Source organism: Podarcis gaigeae, assembly GCF_964106915.1.
Source record: "Podarcis gaigeae genome assembly, chromosome: 6".
Taxonomy (NCBI): domain Eukaryota; kingdom Metazoa; phylum Chordata; class Lepidosauria; order Squamata; family Lacertidae; genus Podarcis; species Podarcis gaigeae.
Window position 1 is genome coordinate 97,190,929 of NC_139682.1, and position 22,122 is coordinate 97,213,050.

The following is a 22,122-nucleotide window of genomic DNA, read 5'->3' on the forward strand; positions in this document are numbered from 1 at the left end:
CCGTATGGAATGCTGTTTGGGTTTTTATTTTTTATTTTTGCCTCTGACTGGCCTCAAATGTCTTGTGCTATCAAACATCTGGTTTACTGTGTGCCTCTGCTGAAGTTAAAGCTTCAGGAACCAATATGTACTCACCCTTTGTCACTAAGCTGGAAAAGCAAATGCGACAAAATCCATTCTACTTTATGATTCACTTGTTGTCATGGTCAATGCTAGATGCTCAATGCCATTTTAATGCAGTGTATGCTTTACAGAGACATTGTCAAGTGAGTCTGTGCAAACCTTGAAACGCAAGGAGAGTACAGATTTTTTAATCCAAAAAACGCTACTGCAGGAAGCCACCCCCCGCCCTCTACCACCACAGCATCACACCAGAGCTTGCAATCGGCTGTGTACTGTGCACAGTGTTTGAAGGACACAGCACCCCATGATACCACGGATTCAAATGCATTTTCAGCCTTGCTCCTTTTTATCATTAGTACCTTGTTTCCTTATTCTTCCTTACATGCCCACCCAGCCCCCAGTACAAAGTTTGACCTGAAATATTTGCTCACTGCAGAGCCCAATATCATGACACAGCCGGTGTCTACATAGTCTATTTTAAGCTGTGTTTCTTAGGTAATAGAATACAACATCTGCATATACACATAAAACTGAGCATGCTGCTGTATTGGAAGAAGAAAAATATATGCTGCATAATGTATAATATCTATATACTCACATACATAAACAGCTCTCCAAGACTAGGATTTTCATCTGGGATAGATTTTCTCCTCTAAACAGGTCCCCTTCAAAGAGGGTCCATATGTCCTCTTATTGTTCACACAGCACCAACATCAATCAGTGAATAATAAATAACAGTCAGTGGTAAGGATGATAAATAGCATTATGGTGGAGTTCAGTGCCACTTTTATCCTTTGGCGCATGGAAGCAGGAAAATGATAATTCTCTGGCATGTTTTGTACAGCTGCCACTTTGGAACTTAGATGGGCTTCCGGTTTCTTTAGGAGAAGCTTTGCGGGTTCAGTTTCTCACACTCATTCCTGCACCACTTTATTTACCCTCCTTCTCTTACCCACTTTGGTGTGAGAGACGTCATATTGCATAGTGCAGTTACTGGGGGGGAAGGGATTATGAATGGAGTGAGGAGATGCACCAGGTCATCTGAGCTCATCTTGGGTCTGCTTAAAGCTGGAGCTTTTCACAAAATATAAATCCATTCTGCATACTGAGATGGCAACCTTACCAGGAGATTGGCCATCCTTTTATTTCTTTCTCTTACCACCAGTATCACAGGGGTGCTCCTACAGCACAAATTGATAATTGTATCTACAACACTTGAACCATTATGACTTTCCCAGAGGGAACCTAAGAACTAATATGTGAGGGTGCCAATAAGTTTTAGCATCCTAACAGATCTAGTTGTAGAGCTAGTTGTATTACTCAAGGGCAGGAGGACCCCAACCCATATATGAAGGAGGTTTCATGTTTTTGGCTTCTTGGAGAATGACCTTTGCCTCTTTATACTGGCAATATGACAAGTGTATTCACAGTTCTTTGAAAGGGCCATCCAGGCAATAAAGAAGCAAGAAGAAGTAGATTTCAGAAGGAGTACACTGCCCACTCCCTGCTTCTATTTCCCATCTCTGCATGCTGTTCAAAAAACCCCAAACCCACCCACCAGTCTTCAGAACAAAGTGAGAGCAGGAGCTTAAAATGCAAAATATCTGAGACTTACAATGACAGTATATTTTAGATGGCTGTATATAGAGGGGCAAGGGATAACACTAAAGGGGCAGAGACTGTTTCAAGATCACATCAATACAAATCTAAGTAAAAAGGAGCTGTGTTTTTCTCTTTTAACATAGGAGCTAGCCTGAGTCCTGTGCATTAAACCACAGCTTTAACTCTCTCGTATGCCCCAGCTCCAACAGCCTATCAGAGTGTGGTCAAAGAAGGTCTTTTCAGTGGTGGCTTCCCAGTCATAGAACTTGATTCCAAGTGAAATCAGGCAAGCCCATCTCTCCTTAATTTTAAATAGACCTTGGGTCATCTTTTAATCATGGACATTGGAGGCTAATCTAGGACACTGCTTTTTAGGGTTGAGTTATTTTTCTTTTTTCTGTGGTAGGTTGGCCTATATAACTTTTGGTGGTACTGGATATTATGTTTGAATGGGTTTTATTGTTGGATTTTATTATGGCTATGTATTGCGAACCTCTTTAGGATACAGTTTTGCCTTAAAAGCAGTCTGAAAACCTATTGAATAAGGTAAGGAAAATAAATCAACTGCCTGAACATACAGGGGGAAAGAGATGTAGAACCTTCTTGTCAGGGTTTGCCTGGATTTGAATTCTAAACTTTCTTATCAACAGGCTGGTTGCCCCTTGTGATAAGCTATTCCGGCGGTAAAGCGAAGCGGAAACCAGTTGTACCATCCATCTCAAGCCTCCACTTTGCCCCACCCTAAAACAGATTTGGTTTTATTTGGCCAGGCTGTAAATCACTCCAGGCCAAGTCTAGAGCCTTGTCTGTCTTGCCTCTCCCCTTTTTAAACATCTCCTGAGGCATACATCTGCTACCTGCTGGTCTATGTCCTTCTGGCTGACCAGTTACTGCAATTTGACTGTCCTTTCTGCATGGTGCCTTGCACCTCTGGCCGCTTGCTTCTGGCACTTCTTGACAAGGCCAGCCTCTGACCCTGCAGGTGCTCTTTCTGGATCTGCTTTGTGGTCCAGCACAGATGACCATTTACCGACTAGCCTAGTGTAGTAAAGGAATCAGGAAGCCTGGCTTCATGACCAGTGAATTCAGCATAAAATGTAGTTCAGATGTTATGTTCCTGAAAACAGCACCACCTATGAAGTGTTTCAGTGTTGTGTGTGTGCATTTGCTAAAGTTAAAAATATGTGTGTCTGCTCACACACGCACACACACAAGGATCCAAAGAGAGCACTGGACTCATGCTGAGAAATGTTTTACACACACACACACAGCCCAACTCTTCATTCTTCTTCTGCTCCCCCTCTCATTCTACCGCTGTTGTAACACCAATGAACTTAACTTCACATACGGAAATGGATTTGGCTGGTGCAGGAAGCTCATGGTATCTAAGGAGGGGAGTCTCCATCTCTGCTCTAGCTGAGCCTCCTCTGGGTTTGAGACAGCAGGTCTGTATACATTTTTGACCTTAGGAACCTGGGGTAAGAGTCTTTTTCCATAAGGCTGTGAATTTTGCCCTGGGCCTGGTCAAAGCACGTTGGTGAGGGCTCCTGTATGTTCCGTCTTGTCACCTCTCGGGTCTGGAAGTCTATGTTCACCTGAGAAAGAACACAAATGTAATTTGTGTGAGGCAGCAGAGGCAATTCTTAACTTCCCCCGCTCTCCATCCACAATCAAATACAGCATTTTTGTCACACTGTCAAATTTAATTCATCACTTTTGAGCTGAAAAGCAAACCTGGAGTACATTTGGCTCAATGACACATGCGCAGCCATGTAGAATTTCAGCTGGCATTGTCAACTTTTAATTTTAACCAAACTGGCCAAGGGGTGAGGTAGATTTGGGGGCAAAATCAGGGTGAAACATATTGGGCCAAGTGCAGTGATGGAACTTGCCAGGTGAAAGATGCAGCAAGCTGGATGAGTAAGTAGGCAATGAAAGAACCAAGGCTGGACCACATCTGAGATGCATTGGCTTCTCATATTTTAATACTGATCACCTGACAAACAGGCAGTAGGATCATTAAAATATTGGACATCTGGTAACCCAGGTTTTAGGATCCTTCTCTGGATCAGCAAATTACAGTAATTTCTGAATTGCTTAACCTTTATTGTAATGTCATGAACCATATTTCTGTGCATATTTGAAATATGAAGCATATTTCTGTGCATGTTGGTGCATATTTGCTGTGAAGCAAGTCCTGCTGTATCCATGTTATTCCATTCTATTCCTTACAAATACCCTTTGGAACTTGCCATCTATCAAGTTTTAGGTCTGAGTGCATATCTAAACCCAAGTGGCTGTAACTCATGCCCACTGTATTAGGCTGCACCAGAAGATGGGAAGTCAAATGTTCTTGCAACTATACAGTCATGTGGAAAAGACATTGCACTTCTGCTGTGGGCTCGCTTGTGGAGCTGAAGCTGATCGCTTCTTTTTCTTAGACATTTTCACGGAGATTCAGCCGCTACTATTTTCTGCTGTAAATCAGGAAACTCTGAGTCCTTCCAAGATTAGGGCGTTTGATCTCCTCTCCTGCTGATAAGGAGTTGGTAGATGGAGTTGAGCTGGAGCTAATTAAGGCTTTCTCCGAGACTTTCCAGGGCTTTCTCTAAAACTTTTAGCCTAAACTTTGTGATTATAGTAATTAAGAAAAAAATACCAAGCGATAAAATACTAGAAGTGATAAAAGCTAATAAAAAGCTGATAAAACTAATAAAAACCACACGACTGACGCAGAGCTCAAATCAATGTGGAAAAGACTGTGGGCAGCCTTCTTCTCTGCAGAGAGGGATCCCTGAATGGCTGTTAGCTTCTACATCCATCCAGCCATGGCTTAGTGGTATGTGCAAACATACCAGGGGTGAGCACACACTGCCTGATTCCCCCCCCCCCCCAGGTTATAAACCGTGGCCCTATGTTATGTATTTTGTGTTTTTATTCTGTAAACTGGCCTGTGATCCTCCGATGAAGGGTGGTATAGAAATAGATACAAACAAACAAGCAAATAGACTGAGGTTCCACAAGTGGCCCCCAGTCCTAGGAAGAGTGGTGAGTGGTGGGTTCTCTGCTGCTCTCCACCACCCTTGTTTCCAAGATTCATCCTGCCAGAATAACAGTTTCTTGTATCTACTAACCTCTCGTGGTGCCTGCACATCAATAAATTCTTCAAAAATTCTGTGTGCCTTGGAAGCCAGCTTGGCAGTGGACCGTGTCTTTTTGAACTCCTCGCAAGCCAGCCAGAATTCCAGGTTCTCTTCACTGAACTCAGTCTTTAGGAATGCACGAAACGCAGCCACTCCATCTGAAAAAGGGGGGAACTGTTGAAGGCTTGAATGTGTGAACCATTTTCAATTTTTAGGGGTTGTTGCTGTTGTTCCATTCGAATGAAATGGAACCATAGGTTCCACCTAACAACCATAAGTAGGGTACCAACATTTTGCAATTCATCTACAAAATGATGTTTGGGCTTCCCCCCTCAATATTTCATTTTGTGCAGCATATTTTTAAGAAGATAAATGCATCATGGAAAGCCCAGTTGGTGTGTGAGCATTCTGGAGACACACACACTTAAATTTGGTATGAGAGTGGGGAATTGTAGTGTCATTCAGCTCCTACTGCTAGCGCTACACTTCAGGTCCAGCTTTTTATGTACTGTTGTTCCTATGAAGCATCTTGAAGCAATTTCACAGTCCAGTGAAAACATATATAAAACAAGTGCATATATAAAAAGAGTTCCAACAGTTGTGTATATATAAACAATTCATATCCGATGCAAATACCAAATGCAATAAATGCTGGGAGTGCAGTAATTTTAAAACTTTGTACCATCAGGGAACCCTTTCTATTATTTACTCATGTATTTAAAACATCTGTAATTCACCTTTCTTCAATTAACTCATCAAGGCAACTTGTCTGCTGAGGAATTCCCATATGTGTTGCAGAAGAGCTTGCAAAATATTTTATTGTGATTGCTAATCACACACTTGGGCCAAAGCAGACATGAAACTAAACGCGTCACTGGAATTGTCTTTTATTCCCCCCCCCCCCCAGTTAATAGGTGTTTCTCACCCCCATCCCACTGTCTTCTCACTGAGACTGTAATGTGTTGGGGTGGGATTAACCTTCTCATTCTCCACTGCAGTTTTGATAGGACCCCATTACTAGCCCAGAGAAGGAGAGCTCCCGCTTGGGTCAAGGGTGGAAAGGATTGAAGTCCCTTTTGCAGTATACCTGTTCACTACTGCATGTGTATTTTGTAAAAAGAGAGCAATTTTAAGTGAGATTAGTGTCGTGTCCGGTTTAGCCCTCCGTTCACACCACGGCCTCCGGCTAAGCTTTTGGTCTCATCACCAATAACAGTAATGATGGGGTAGCTCTCTTTCAAGGAGACTTGTGTGCCATTTTTACTACCTCACCGAGGAACTCCCAAGAAACCTGTTGAGCTGCCTCGAGTCCACGTTGTTACAGAACAAGGGTGGCTAACCAAATAGCTTCATTCATTCTTGGTCTAAACCCTGGATCCAGCAAGTGTTAGAATTTAATCAAGACTAGAACTTTTCATACAGGTGCATCTAAAGAGGGGTTTTGTGGTGTAGGGGGGAGTTTAATAAGGGAGTGTTTAGAAAAGGTATCTCCTCCTAAGCGCCATAGCATGGGTTACTGGTGCCTGGGGCCGCACAGAGCGGGTGGGTGGGTGGGAGAGAGTAAAACGGATGGCGTATACAAGCACATTCAACTGCCTAACAGTGTCTGTATCACCCAGCAGCTGCAGAGATAAGAAAAGAAGAGTCATTTCATTGCCTGGAGAAGTCACTTCCTGATTTGCATGGAGAAGCCATTTTCAATGGACCCAGGCTTACAGAAGCACTCAGCTATGCTGAGGCGGAACTGGCTGCTCAAATTTTGCGCCCCCTAACAATTTTGTGCCCAGGGTAACCACCCCTGTGCCCCCCATGCTACGCCACTGCTTCTCCCCATCTGTATTCAGAAACTGTATAGTCCACTCAATCACCCCAGCATCCCTTCACATTGTGTGGCACGTGCAGGCCCAGGCAACCATGACTGCCCCTCAAGGTTTGAATTGAAATGCAGCATAGGAGAGGACTGGGGAAACAGCTCTCTGCACTCCATAGAAGTAAACTGCCCTGCTCATAATAAGCTCATGACAAAGGACATATTTCTCATTGTATTTAAACAGCCACGTCTCCAAGGCCTCTGAATGAGCTTCTGGTTGAATGGGAGTTTGTGCCCAGGTATACCATTTGCAACCCATCAGCTATTTGGGACACATTTGTAATCTCTATTTATGCATGAGGGTGATCATCCTCTTTCTAATCATTACCACTTTCATAAAGATTGGCAGAGGAGAGCACAATGCGCTTGCTGCTGGCTTTAGGTAGTTAGTGAAAGTGCCCTTATCTCTTCGGTGCTTAGTAACTGTGCCAGGGTATCTTGGGTTATATGTTATAAATAGAGAGAAGGCCCGCTAACACTATTGTTTGCTTTTGCTGCTCAGTAGGAGAGTACTTTGGAGGCAACAGTCTTCTGTAAGAGAACAGTCCCCTGGAAGAATCCTCTTATCTGAAGAGCTGTCCGGTCCGAGGCTTATATTAAGATAATGAAACCTAAGAAGGAGAGTGTTGACGTCTCCCATCGGTAGACAGGTATGCATGTCGCTATGGGGAAATGTATTGTATTTCTATTTAAATTATAATAATTATGTCTGAATCTGCATCTATGCATAAAATAAGCACATTCAAATTTTATGCAAATTGTTGTCCTCTTTACAGCAGTCACTAAATATGATGACCCTGATCCAATTAAAGTTAGCTCTGGTTCCCAGAGAGGTAGTAAATCTGTGTCTGGCCAGTGCAACTATTAAGAGTATTGGAGGGAGGATTAAACCAGTTATCTTGACCCATTTCAAATCCAGCTTCCACTCTGCTTTTGGCACTAGGATGGCTTTGGTTCCTCTTGTTGATTACTCGTATCAGGAGATGGTGTCCCTGTTTATTCTCCTTGATGTCTCAGTGGCTTTTGATACCATTAACCATGGTATCCTCCTGGCTCAGAAGACTGGGGTTGGAGCCATGGTGATACAGTGGTTCTGCTCCTACCTTCTCTAGAGAATAGCATTGGGTGACTAAGGCTCAGTACCAAGGGCTGCAAATGCCCCATCTTGTCCCCAGTGCTTCTTAACACCCATATGAAGCTGTTGAGTGCTGTCACCAATGGATTTGGGGTTTGGTGTCATCGTTATGTGGATGACACTGGGCTCACTCACTCTCTATGCCATCTGGACCCAATGAAGCTGGATTGGTGCTGTATTAGTGCCTCGAAGTGGCAATGGGCTGGATGAGAGCCAGAAACTGAATCTGCATATGTTGTTGTAGGCATTGTCTTAGGTCAAGGAAGGTCTTGGTGGATATTTAGGAAGTGCCAAATATGTTCCTGAGCCGCTCCAGGCTGAATCATTTGCCAGCACTTGTCTGCTCCCTGACGTAGTGACCTTGAGCTCAATATAGCACAGAGTGTGTCTGATGGCCCTGAATAGTGTAGAGTTTTGTTAATGGCAGTAGCAGGCTAGCATGCCCTTGTGCATTAAGACAAGCAGATAACATGAGAATGCTCCCTTCATCTGCCCCACAATTCTCTTTCAACCTTTCGTGTTTTGGAATCGCTGGTTTGTTTTGAAATTCCGTGACTCCTTGTAAGATATTATAGGTATGGGTCACTTTTAATATTCTGAGACACTGTGGTTTAGAACCAACATTAAGTCCTGTGCTTTCTTCCTACATATGATCCAAGTTCTCAATTTTTTATCTCAATTTTTTATCTATCCACTGCAAACAAAGCCCACACATTGAATGTTTACAGAGGCAACCTGGAAAGTAGCAAAAACCTCACTTCATTAGGGAGCTATGTTATTCACTAGCCTTGGTTTTTCCAATCCCATAGCTTTCTTAGCATTTGCCTTTTGGGAATGAGCCCCCCCCCCAATAATAAATGTAAACAGCTTTTTATCATGTGTTCACATGTGTTCCTTTCCCTTCTCTTCCAATGTCTGCTCTCAGACATCCTCACTATTTACACTGACTTTTCCGGAAACAGGCTGCTTGCCAGAGGACGTGAGAAACTGAGCAGACTTGGCCAGAAGCTCTTATGAAAGAAGAGCGTTTTCTCATGATGGATATGCTGAGAAAGACCTCTTTGCCCCAGAAAGCAACCTAGAGGAAGCAGGGGGCAAGATAAGCAGCTGGAGGTAAAGATCCCACACAGACCTCTGACTAGCCTCCTGCTCTCAGTTAACTCAGTAGCTGTGCAAAGAAACTAAATTGTGGAAAAGGGAGTGATGCTTGGGTGCTAATCCCCAGACATTCAACTCCTGGGTCTCTCCCCCCCCCCTTTAAGTTGCATGTCCCGTCACACACATGAATACCTCCTCCTCCCTCCTGCAGTGACATCTAATAGTCCAAAATGTGTAATGCAGTGTCATTGTGCTGAATCATATCATGGTATTCCACCCAGAGGTGTAGCTCTGGGGAGCAGGGGAGCTGTGCGAATCTACATTTTGCTCCGGAATTGGCAAGCCCACACATTCAGTGGTTGAGCTTGCAGTTGGATGTGGCATGTAAACCAGTCAGTGCTTTAAAAACTGGGATGAGTATTTGACTTTTCAATGACACCTGCATTGGTATTTTGAATCCTGGCAGCCACTCAAAACTAACAAAGTTTTAGCATCATCAGATCTGTGGCTAAAATGGGAATTTCCAATAATGTTTTTAATGGGGAGATTTAGTAATGAATCTGAGGGGTGGGAGAGAGAAAGTGGAATTGCCAAAAGGGAATAGGAGTCGCATGACACGTATACACACATCAGAGACAGAGGGAGAGAGGGAGGGCAAGGGGAGGAAATCTTCCCAAAGCAAGCCAAGGCAATTGAAAGCACGCAGGGTTTTTCCATGTCTTGACAGCTGCAATCAGACTGAGGATTTAAGGACAGTCCACCCTGCTAGATGTTGGACAAATGATAAACCACATACCCAGCCCTGTGAGGGATGCAGTGCAAGACATGTTCTTGTTTTGTGTCTCTTCCAGCATTCTGTCAAAAGGCATCTTCATCTGTCTAGCCAGACCATCTCTCCTGGGCAAGAAATATACAGAGAGAACAAGTCCTCTCCCTCTGTTCATGGTCACCTCCCTCTCTTCTTCTCCCCTACCTCTTCCTTACTCCTCAGACCAGGATTTAGCATCCAAGAAGCTATTATTTGTCCTCAGATGTACGAACACAGAACAGATAACAAATTACAGCATGAGAATAAACTCACAGAGACGTGATCATCTTGATGACTGCAGCAGCAAGTGATGACCAGCATGTGTGAAACAGCCTTTACAAGCCAATCCCCAGGGACAGACCTTTATCATCAGTTCAAATGCAATTCTGTTCTGGGTCAATCTATCCAGCAGTGCCAAGCAAAAAGAGATTTTCTTTCTAGCCCCTTTCTCTGAAATGGACATCCTTTTCACACCTACATTTTACGGAGCATCTAGATGATGCTGTTGTCAGCCTGCTGTATCCCACTAGTTTCTGTGTCATCCTCCCATGTTTTCTTTAGGCCTGATTTGTGGCAATTTTTAGAAATAAAGGGTAATTGCAGCACTGATCTGTCCAGTGTGGATGGACCTGGCAAAGCACTATTGAGGTTTTTAAAGGATCCTTTGCAGATACTGCCTGCCTGGAAATACAACTCATTTTATTGCTTCCTGTGGAGCGTAGGTGGAGAATAAGTATGCTGGAAAATAGTACTGCTTCTCTCTCCCACCCACCCCACCCCCCAAAAAACCATTCTCCATCAATTAGTGAGAAAAGAAATTGCATCCAAATAAGGTATTATAAAAGGGGAGAGAAAAATCCAGAGGCATTCTCATGGGTGGGGTGCAGGGTTTTTGATGCACTTACTTTACTTTTGAGAGGGCTGAGGGGTGTTTGTGAGTAGCCTTTCTTTCTTTCTTTCTTTCACTCACTGGCAGAAACAATCCGGTGCTCCCACCACTGCCCACCACACTACCCACCCCAGCCCAGCCCAGCCCAGCCCAGCCCTGTTCAGTTAAGCTGTAGCAGTGCCAGTGTTGGAAGAGCAGATCCATGGCTTTGCCCCACCACACTGGCCATTATGATGTCTCACCAGTGGTCTGTACTCTGCAGTCCTCCCAGATGCCCACACTTCAACCAAGTCCAGGGGAGGCATAGTGAGGTGTGTCCTCTCAGGGGGATGTTTCAGTACAGGAGCCAGGAAGATGACAGAGTACTGGGGAAACATTTACCGGGACACCCAATCCACCAGCAGCCACCTCGAAATGATAAACTAAGCTCAAAACCCTGCATCTCATGAAATTCTAAAGTGCTCTGAGAACGAGGCAGAAAAATGGAGGCCTCTTTCAAAGAGGAAGAAAGCTTTTGATTAACTGGAGGACAGATTTCAGCACAGCTGAAGGTTGCATTTTAAAAGACGATTTGAATCACACCAGGCTCCTAACATTGTTCCCTAGAATACTGCCTCATCTTGGTTATGTTCTAAGTTAGTGTTTTGAATCATTAGTCTCCAAGGTTTTTCCCCTGGAATGTTGGACTGCCCTGGGAATCTCTGTTGCAAAGCCATTTTTTTTGCATTTTTGGCTTTGGTTGTACCACTGTCACAGACACTTATTGCTGTGATGTCACTATTTTCTGCGCCATAGCTTCCCACTCTGGATTTTTACACGCATTTTTAATGGATATTTGTTTGGTAATCATTTGCGGCTGATTGCATCCCACTGGACCAGCCTACTGCAAGAGAGTGTAGTCATGCAAAATTCATAAGAAGCTACCTTAGACGGAATCATCCTACTGGTTCTCTAACCCTGTGGTTGTTGCTTTCCAAAGCTTCAGGAAATAAGTCCATCCCCACCTCCAGCAGTCTGGCTACATGAGATTATTTAATCCCTCAAAGTATCCTCCTCCCCTAGAGCAATACTCCACTATTTTAGCCGTTTTGCTTTTCTTTGAAATTTCACTCTGTACTGTGCACTAGGGTGTGTAACTCTTGCATTTGAAACACGCAGCAGGGGCATTTGTTCTGCAGCAAGGTCCCACCTTTCCCATTATGTGGGTGTGCTTTGGAAAGGAGGCGTGATATAGAAACAATCCCTGCAGCCAGCTAGAGCAACATACTGCAAGCTCTGAAAGGTAAAAGCTACAGGATATATCCTGTATCAGGAGAAATCTGAACATTCCCAGTGTGATATGTCAGTGAAACAGAACAATATTTTCATGACTAGAGCTGGGATAATTCATTGGTTATAAGTGAGAGAAAGCATGTTGATTATATGGTGTTGGAGATTTTATATAAAGTTTATATGAAAATTGCAGATTGTGGGTTCCCCACCCCAACATAAATTATATTGTGTAACAACTGAAATAAGTAGCTTTTTCTTACTGAGCAGTGTGGGCGGAGATCTGCAGCCTACATTAGAGACTTGAATGCCCAATTCCCATTCGTTTTAATTAACTTGTTAGGCAGTTTTGAAAAATCTCAAAGCTCATTGTTAAACCTGGAATTGAAGGGACTGTTGCAGAAAGCCAGACTCAGGTTGCAGGAGGATCCCCACTCTCACCAGATATAACAGCAGATATGAGACAGCTGTGAAAAAGATGTCCCTGTTTCTAACTCTCCCCTGTAATGGCCAGCAAAACTGGTTGCATATCATGGTGTCATCATGTTGCGAGCCACCCTGTCCTGTCAATCGCTGTGAAACTGGAAAGGCACAGAAAATCTCCTTGCACAGTGTCTGTCACAGAGTGTCTGTCACACAATGAATTTCACTAAACACGATGCAAGGTAGGGCTAGGTGATATATCAATATATCGTCCAAAACCAGTTTGAAGTCTATATCGTGATATCAGTTTCATAATTTTTGACCTGGCAATAATTTTTGACCATGATGTGTGTGTGTGTGTGTGTGTGTGTGCTATGCAAAAATCACAATGTGGGGAAAACTGTGAAACCAGCCAATGCCTCTACGCAGATCCATCCTTATTTCAGACATCATGATATATTGGTATATCACAATGTTTAGCCGGTGATGGATTGCGATGTTCAAAGCCATATATCACTCAGCCCTAATGCAAGGGAGGGCAGAGTTAATAATGCCAAACTAGACATATCTTCGCCCTATTCTCCTAGAAATCAGGGCAAGGGTGTGTGGATCTAATTTTTATAGCTAAAGGGGCATGATAGTGAGAAGAACCGAACCTTCCCCTTCCTTACCAGCGTATAAGCCAGTAGGGCAGAACGGAGCGGCAGACCCACTGCTGCATCCAAAGCCCTTCCATCCCATAATGACACACTTTGGGGGGCTTAAGTTGGCTGCTGCCAGAAGGAATGCTATCAGCAGTAGCTTTCTGACCAACCATGCTTTTGACGGGTGCAGAGGGGACCTATGGACACTGAACCCTCACAGCCAGCTGAGGGACATCTCCATCTACCTTGCTGCAGCAGTCTGAGTTAGGGAGCTAAGATTGCATCCAAAGTGTGGGAAAGTAAAGCATGGGAGTTGGGGAAGGATCCACTCCCTTTACCATAATGCCTGTCAGAATTAGCACCCAGGAATTTTCTCCCCACCCTCTACTTTACAAGATACATGAGCTAACACATCTGGCTGCCACTGTCACATATAGTATGCCCCCCTAGATATGCAGAGATCTAACACTACATGAAGACGCTTGGAGAAGAGATGACATGATAGCCATCTCCAAATATTTGAAGGACTGTCATGTAAATGGTGGAGCAAATTAATTTCCTGTTGCTGAAGAACAACCTTTCTCAATCTTGGGTCCCCAGGTGTTGTTGGACTACAACTCACATCATCCCTAGCTTGCTGGACCACTGGTCAGGAATGATGGAAGTTATAGTCCAACATCTGGAGACCCAAAGTTGAGAAGGTCTGCTCCCCAGAGTAGGACCCAATCCAGTGAGTTCAAATTACAAGAAAGGAGGCTTGAACTAAACATTGGGAAGAGCATCCAAAAAGTACAATTTGCTTGACAGTGGAAGACACACTTGCCTCGGAAGGTTGTGGCGGAGACTCTTTGGTTAGGGTTGTTTCTAAAGCAGAGGCTGGTTGGTGACCTACCAAGGATGCTATAGCAGTGGAGACTGGACTACATCACATGAGAGGTCACTTCCAGCACTCATGTTTCTTTTGGGGTGTGCAAGGCCTTTGAAGATGCACAAGTGAGATGCACAATTTTTGCCACTTGGAGATGCTGCCAGCATGGGACATAATACAAAATAAATGTCAAACTTATTTTCTTGCTTTATATTCACATAACAAGAGTTGATCTAAGGAAAAGCCAACTGAAGACTCTCCTGTGAAAATAATCCAGGTGTACAACCCAGGATACCTCTTAAACAGTGCTTTTTTCTGGGGGGGGGGGATGCAGGGGTACGCATACACCTAAACATTTTGTGAATCTAAGTGTGGCCTCATTGAGGGGCAGTATTTCTATGAGTAGGAAAATGAGAGTGCCCCTAAATATTTTTTTAGGAAAAAAGCACTGCTCTTAAGAGAACTGGATCTCACTCCCACTGGAGGCCTGTTACAAAGCAGTTAACAAGTAAACCTTGTCAGTCATTAAATAATTAGTAAATTGATAAGGTTGGAGGGCAAAGAATAGATACCAGGAGGAATGCAGTTCTACTCACATTTATGGGACAGAAGGACATCAAAAGAATCTGCCCATCTTGTAGCTTCTTCTGTTGATAATCTCCTGTGACAAAGTAGGGGGCAGTTAGGGTCAGTGAGTATTGCTGCAAGTGAGAAATGGGGATTGAGGAGTGTATACCAAGGCAGCCCAAAACCTGGCAGAATTTGCAATATTATATGGCTTAAACAACTTGTGCAAAATTACAGAGCAGCTAATTTTCTGTTCTGTATCGTTAGAGTTCTTTTAAAAAGTATGTTGAATGTTGGAATAGATTGGCGAAAGGGACAAAATACAGATATCTTAGACCAGACGTCCTTCCTCCTGGTGGGGTAACTGCTGGTGGTGCACTCCCCTACTCCAGGTAACTTGTAGTTAAGTGTGCAAGCAGGCATTCTTGTGAATATGTGTGCTTTTGTTAAAAAAAGGCAGGGGGATCAAATCAGGGCCACAGTAATAGGGCAAAGGGTAAGCCCACCCACTGTTTTCTTAATGGAAAATTCCTCCCCTCTGTTGTTTGTCTGAATGAAAACCTATGTGTCCCATGGGGAAAGTAGCAACTGGGGTAGGGAGATTTTAATCCTAAAAACAGCATGGGGAGAAAACTTAGTCTTTCTCCTCAGCACTATAATTCTGATCTGCTCTTGGCTAAAGCAAGACTGCGATTAATATTGGGGGGTTTTTATGTGGGAGGTTCTAACGCTGACTGTCCCATGTCACATCCAGTTTGTTCTTTACAGAAGCCCCAAAGCCACCTCTCTGCACTCCGAGACTGCTCCTCTTCCTGCTCCCAGCCAGTTATTGGCCTTTCCCCCGTCTCCGGCAGCGTTCCTTACTCTGTCCAGCCAGGCTGACTTCTAACTGGCCTGACTCCAGCATCCTTCTACCATGGCTTGTGCTTCTGGAGCAAGCCTCACCAGCCACTGTGGTATGGCGCTTCCAGCAGAGCATACCGAACATCTGGCAGTGTGCGGAGAGAAGGACATTCTGTGCAAGCATGCTTAGAGGCACACGCATAAAGAAATGCAAAATGTGAGTGGAGATATATGGATGCAAAGGAGGTCGAGGCTCTGGACAACTGCCACCTTCTTTTGAAGGAGGTTTCCAGAGTCCACTTCAAATTAAGCACTACACTGTTTGCATCTCATTTATACTGTTTCGCAGCTGTACGTGGCTCACTTCTAATAGAGAACATTCTAACCGAGGCACATCCTAATTCATAGGTAGGCAAACTAAGGCCCGGGGACCAAATCCGGCCCAATCGCCCACGGAATCAGCATGTTTTTACATGAGTAGAATGTGTCCTTTTATTTAAAATGCATCTTTGGGTTATTTGTGGGGCATAGGAATTAATTCATTTCCCCCTCCCCCCCCCCAAAAAAAAATAGTCCGGTCCCCAACAAGGTCTGAGGGACAGTGGACCAGCCCCCTGCTGAAAAAGTTTGCTGACCCCTGTCCTAATTACAGTATTTCATAAGAGGGTTTCTATTATTGCTGAATGGATTTAAGTTGGTTCCGGTAGAAGAAGGCAATCCATGAAGATTCTGGCTCACTTAGTCCTTCGGCACAAAATCTGTACAATTCATTTTCTTACAGGTTTGAAATCCATCCTGCCAGGTGCAGAAATTGAGAACGGAAGGATTTATAAAATCACCGCAAAGGAAAGGGGAGAACAACACAGAAAAGGAAGAAGGTGGATTACCTCACCACTACTCACTTTAAAGCCCGGTTGGGTTTGTCTGGAAGGATAGCCGTGAAGTCGCTGCACGAGTCTGATTTGTGAGACAGACATCCCAGGCGAGTCCTCATCCCTCTGGTTCTGCAGTCAGTCATACAAGGCAGGGGAGCAAATGGGAGAAAAGGAGAAGGGATAACAATTAGCAACCCAGCGGGATCAGACCCTGGGTCCACCTGACTCAACATCCTCTTTCAAGCTTTGGCCAGCAAGATGCTACCCAGAGAGCCAGGGTGGTGCAATGGAGGGGTCTCCAACCTTTGGGGGCCATGGGGCACATCTGGAACTTCAAGAGACTTCCATGAGCACCAGTCACAAAATGGCAACCGTAGGAGAAAGGCATAGTGGCTGCCACATCCAAAAGTGCAGAGAGCGCGGAAAGACAGGGCCACCAAGTGATGCAGGCACCTACATCACTTCCACCACATTTGCTCACAGAGAGAAGCCATTTGCACCTTTCCTCTGTTCAGAACAGATGAGAGAGTAGGCATCCGACCTGAAATGTGGGCCTGATTAGGAGGGGTCTTCATTGTCAGGAAGGTGGGGCCAGTGCAAAGAGGAAAAGGGAACAGCCTCTCATGCATTGTGGATTTGGGAGGGAATATTTACTGAGCCCTTTCACAGGCACCAGAGGACATGCTAGCGAATGTGCTGGTGCCCACAGGCACTATGCTGGGAATCCCTTGAGCATCATAACAAAAATAAGGTCAAAGGAATTTCAGACTGAATGCACGCCTCTCTAATCTTTGCGATTCCAGAGACGACCTTGAAGGGGGCACCGTTTGACACAGAATACCAGAAAATAGAGAGCTGATTTGCATGTATGCCTATTTTCAACGAATTAAGAGCTAATTAGAACTTATTAAAACTGACTTTTTTTAACTTTCCAAGACTATAGGAGTGATCTCCCTTTTGTAAAGAAGATGAATAAACAATTCTGCTTTATTTTTTTATTTTTTTAAGTACAGGCCTTTTGAAGTTTATTATTGCAAAAGTTTACTGGATGTACAACCATTAGGCCATTTCATGCCTGTGAATGTAGAGGCAAGCTCCAGTTTTCTACTGAAAGCCAAACTGGATGTGTGCATGTTTATAAAGCACACACTTGCCCATTTACCTATAGCACTGCTGGATTTGGGGTGTGCAGGCAGTTCCCCTGCCAGGGCGCTGAGCCAAGGGGGTTCAAAATTGAGAAGACCCATTTGTATCTACAACAAGTGGGCGTTGGTTGTCAGCTGCTTTGGGCACAGGGTCACTGTGGGAAAGCTTCACGTAAATAAACACAGTCAAGAAGGAGAATCATCTTGGCCAGTAAGTCCTCATTCCTTTCTAAGGGCTCGCTAAGAAAACAGCTTGAAAGCCACTGCACTAACGCCATCCTGATTCTCAAACTCCAAAATCTTAATGAAAATTCACCTTGCACTCTTAACCCTCCCCTGAGCCTCAGAGGAATTTGCTTCTGTTAACTTCACTGTGAAACAGCCTGCAAGAGCTTTTCATGACTGCACAGTTAAATATAAAATAACCTTTCTCGATGCCATATGGGAGGCCTCTGCAGAAAGCTTTGGCACTGTCTCCAAGATAATTTCACTGTGCCCACTTCTCCCTTCTGTTATAAACACTCTTGCATGATTTCTATTTATTGAACATTTTAAATGTAATTTTAGAGCAAATCTAAATGTTAGCTGATTAAAATGATTATCTGCTTGGCACCGTGCAGCCTGCCCCAGAGTATTTAGCTCCAGTTGAAAAACAGGTGACGCTTTAGCACACCCTAGCATATGATGGAGGGAACGAAACACCTGTGTTTTACAATATGTGACCCAAGTGAATGAGCAATGCAATCTGAGCCCACTTTCCCACTAAAGAATTTTGAAATAGTAATTAAAAAGAATTTGTTTCTCATCAGCCACAAAAGCATATTTTTTAGAGTTCTTAACTAATTGAATAATACTTAGTTTACTGAACCAACTGCACAAACCAGTAACAAATCAAAATGGTAGTTTTCAATTTGCTGTCTAACCCAACTGACCTCTCTGTACTTGCCAAGAAATCGTCTAGGTTGTTCAATATTTTGCTGTCATACGCAGATGGCTATATTGATCCTATACTACTTAAGTTTGATATTGCTGTGTGCTCATTTCTTTTGAGTATATAATTTTAAAGATTCAGAAAAAGAATGTTTGTTATCTGCCTTTTAATTAACAACATTAATATTTGCATATTAGCAATGTGTAGTGTATACAACATGTAGGGGATAAAATAACTAATACTCAAACAAACACTACCGATCCTTGACAGCAGGCGTTCCGTTTTTATTTCAGTTCCCTACCACCGAAATAACAGCCTCCCAAAATAAAAATAAAAAATCCTTAATTCCAGTCGCCACAAACTAAAACCTGCCTTTCCCAATGGAAACTGTATTTCCAGTCAGCCAAACCTTCAGTGGATTAATCTGCTGATTAACCACTGATTAAAGTGTGCAGTCCTTTTCTGCATATCAGTATACTCGGTCTGACCCTTTCATGTGAATTCATAGCGTCCTGCAAAATAACATAGACATTTACAGAGTGTTAACATTAAGTGGCAATCATGAAAGTAATGAGAGGTATTGCTAGCCAAGTAGGCAAGTAAGCTGAATAACTGTTGCTGGCTTAATGCTTCCTGTTCCCTTTGGCAAGAAAGTAGCATACACAGTTCCCCCTACATGGTATCCTCACAACACCCCTGTGAGGTCGGCTAGGCTGAGAGATAGTAACTACACAGCAGATTTCATGGCCAAGACAGCATTTGAACCTGTGTCTCCCTTCCCAGTCATGGTCTGGAACTTTAGCCATTACCCCTCCTTTATAAGAAGAAACGCTGCAAGGTTCCCTAACACAAATAAATGCCAACTTGTGCCAAGGCACAGTGATGCAAGCACAATGAGTACAAATGGCCGGCTTATGTTAAGAAGACCTGGTAGTTCTTCTCCAAACCTGGGCTTGTTCCACAATTGGAGATGCTTTGGGTATCTTCTGCCCAGAGCTCCTCAACCACCGCCCTTCCTCACAAGGCCCATTCTAGCAAGCACTGTGAAAATCTCACAGATCTCTCTCAGTTGAGGCACATGACATGTATCTCTGCAGTGCTGCTTAAACTCCTCAGGTGTCTGAGAGAAAGGCAATGACGATGCACAGCAGACAGGGAGACTGCGACAAAACAGAGCTCGTGTGGGACCTTGTCATGGAAGGAGCATGGCTGGCAATGGCAAGATGGGGGAAAGGCAGGGAAAACGTGGGGAGCCAAAGGGGGGAGGGAGGACAAGGCAGGGGGAGATGAGCTTGACGTGCTTCCATTCAGAATTATCTGGAAATAAGGCTATCCCATTTTACCAGCAGCGTAAAATGGTAGAGCCCTAAGGTGGCAGAATGGGGTGGTGCTGGTCATATTCTTTAAAAAGTAGTGAGGTGCCACATCAATGAGAAGATAGATCAGATCTCTCTCTGCCTGGGGGGAGAAGCTTTCGAGAGAGGTTATTTCTTCCTGGCATCAGAAGTGTCGCACCGCAGGCCATCTCCGTTTGTTAATTCCTTCCCCGACTGACTTGTGAGAGTGGCAAACACAGTTTCCAGGAGGCAATACTTCAGGGAAGAAAGAGTAACCATGCTGGGTTCTGATACTGCAAATTGTAGTATTTTTTGCAAAAGGGGGGCAACTGTCCTCAACACAGCAAACTCTCTCACCTCCTGGAAGCGACAGCTGACCTTCCTTGTAGCTTTTCAGAACACAGAATTGGTAAGAACCCTAGCAAGCTGTTATCCCTTCGCCTGAGCTTGGGTGGAGCCAGGATTTTTGTTAGGAGGGGCAGGCCTTTTGCTAGGGGAGGGCAGAACCTCACTTTGCTATGTATTTTTATTGATTTAGGGGGCAGCTGTGCCTTCCTGCCATCCCCCCCCCCGGCTACACCCATGCCCCTGGGTGGCCCATGGAGGAGACGCTGAGGGGTTGCAGTGCAATGTTGTTCAGCAAGCAAGGCAGTCTGAACTGGATAAGGAGTTGGTTAGAGCATGGTACGGATAACACCAAGGTTGCAGGTTTGAGCCCCTCCAGGAGGTTGGACGATGGACCTCAAAGTCCCTCCCAACTCCACAATTCTATGATTCTATGCCCTTGCTACTCCTCCAGGTGAGGTTGCTGGGCAACCAGGTGAGGTTGCTGGGCAGGAACATGGAGAAGCTGGCTGGCATTTGAACTGGCCTGAGAATGAAATAACAGGAGGACTTGATGCAACATGAATGGATGCAGGTCCTTGAACAGCCTCAGTTGTTCATATGCATGCACTGAGGAATCTGCCAGCAAGTCCCCCACCTCCTGGGCATTTATGCAGAACACACACAAGGTCAAGGGGAAAGAGATTGGAGCAAGAGTAGCAGGCCAATGCTAAATAGAGACCACCTGCCAATTCACCCCTGAAAATACTCCCCTTCAGTTCACATATGACTTTTACAACATGCCTCCTTTTATGTATTCAGTGGTCTTTGTTTGCCTGATCTTGAATCTGGACTAAGGATTATGAGCCCTTGTGTTCTGATTTAATACATGATATCCAGTCACTGAATATTTCAGTATTTGGGTCACTGCCATTGGCCATTAAACTCTGAGTTATGATTCACAGCTTGGACGTTTAGACAGCCAATCACGTTGAGAGTGGGAGTGGCCCAGTTGCTTTACCCCTGTCGTCCAGTTCTGTTAGTTCCAGTGCTTTTTTTTCTGGGAGGACGCAGAGGTATGCACACCCCTAAACATTTTGTGACTCTTTGTACTTTTGTCCATTTACTGTATTTATTTTCCCCGATTTGAACTATAAAATCTTGATTTTCTTGAGTCAAAATGAGAGTACCCCTAAACATATAATTTTTTTTTAGAAAAAAAGCACTGGTTAGTTCAATACAGGTTCTTGCTGTTATCACTGTGTCTTGCTTCATGGGAACCACCTACACTTCAGCTCCCCTGTAGCATCTTGGTTTGTCTTAAGAGAACAAGGCTGGAAGTTTCCAATACAAATCTTGCCTCACCCAAACTTCTTAGTGCAGCACCACACTTTTCTACATAAGAAAATGAGAGAGTTGCAAGGAGGAGAGTCTCGGCCAGACAGCTAGCACAGAGCAGCTTAGTGTTTTATATTTGTGTGGAAGTGAGAATTTTATCAAGCGCAGCTTTTCACCTCCTTTGATTTAAAGCCCTGCGGGTGGTTGCCCCACACAGCACACTGAGCTGAGAGGGTACAAAACTGAGAAGATCCATTTGGAGACGCCAAGTGTTGGCCTTGCTCCAGGCACTATATTACCAAAGATTAGCAAGGCCCACCCCTGTTGGCATGTGGTTACCAAAGTGCTCAAGAAGAGAACATTGGGCACCTGTCAGGGATTGGAAATCTGCTCCACATGTTACTGGGCTCTAATTCCTATCAGCCCCAGCCAGCATAATCAGCGTTGATGAGACCTGAAGTCCCATGGACCAAAAAAACCCCAATTAAGAGTTAGGTTCATGCTACAGGTTGGAGTTAAAGAGGAGCCCGCATTCTGAAGGCAACTGCATCTGTGATCCTAAATAAGCCTTGTCTATCTCTCTGCCTCAGCCTCCTATCTGCAATATGGGGGTTAATGGTAAGGAGAGGTGATGTCAAGGCCAAGAGTAAGAAACAGGAAGACACCGGCTCAGGTGTCATCTCTGCCTCAAACTCTTTCAGTGGCCTTAGGCAAGTTGCTCTTCTCTCAGCCTTGGCATTTCATAACATGGATATGAAATATTCGCCCATCTTACAGGGCTGGTGTCCTTAGGACCTTTGGAATGATATATACAAAACACTGTGTAGCCTTGAAATGTGTGACTTAAATGCTAAGGGTTGATACTGGCAGAGGAACATGGAGCAAATGGA

At 44.3% G+C, this 22,122-nt stretch overlaps 1 protein-coding gene and 1 long non-coding RNA gene across 10 annotated transcripts in view; one reads left to right on the forward strand and one right to left on the reverse strand.

The window, feature by feature from the left end:
- Positions 1-213: 213 nt before the first annotated feature.
- RGS8 (regulator of G protein signaling 8) overlaps positions 214-22,122 on the reverse strand; it is a 70,778-nt gene continuing 48,869 nt past the window's right edge. For 4 of the 7 annotated variants that reach the window (XM_083743979.1, XM_083743980.1, XM_083743977.1 and 1 more), the window contains exons 3-6: positions 16,185-16,286; positions 14,469-14,533; positions 4,860-5,026; positions 214-3,320 (exon numbers count right to left, since the gene is read on the reverse strand). In XM_083743979.1, coding sequence (XP_083600105.1) covers positions 3,138-3,320; positions 4,860-5,026; positions 14,469-14,533; positions 16,185-16,286 — 517 coding nt within the window. In that variant the 3' untranslated portion in view covers positions 214-3,137. Of the gene's footprint in view, positions 3,321-4,859; positions 5,027-14,468; positions 14,534-16,184; positions 16,315-22,122 lie in introns of all 7 variants that reach the window. The other 3 variants (XM_083743982.1, XM_083743981.1, XM_083743978.1) reach the window with 2 other exon arrangements.
- On the forward strand, positions 6,493-16,185 carry LOC310846910. 3 transcript variants are annotated; one of them, XR_014565613.1, is made up of 3 exons: positions 6,493-6,606; positions 7,241-7,388; positions 16,064-16,185. It is a non-coding gene; the product is annotated as an uncharacterized lncRNA (long non-coding RNA). The 3 variants fall into 3 exon arrangements; XR_014565614.1 differs by lacking the exon at positions 16,064-16,185 and adding an exon at positions 8,836-8,985; XR_014565615.1 differs by lacking the exon at positions 16,064-16,185 and adding an exon at positions 8,836-8,985 and having other exon boundaries at positions 7,244-7,388.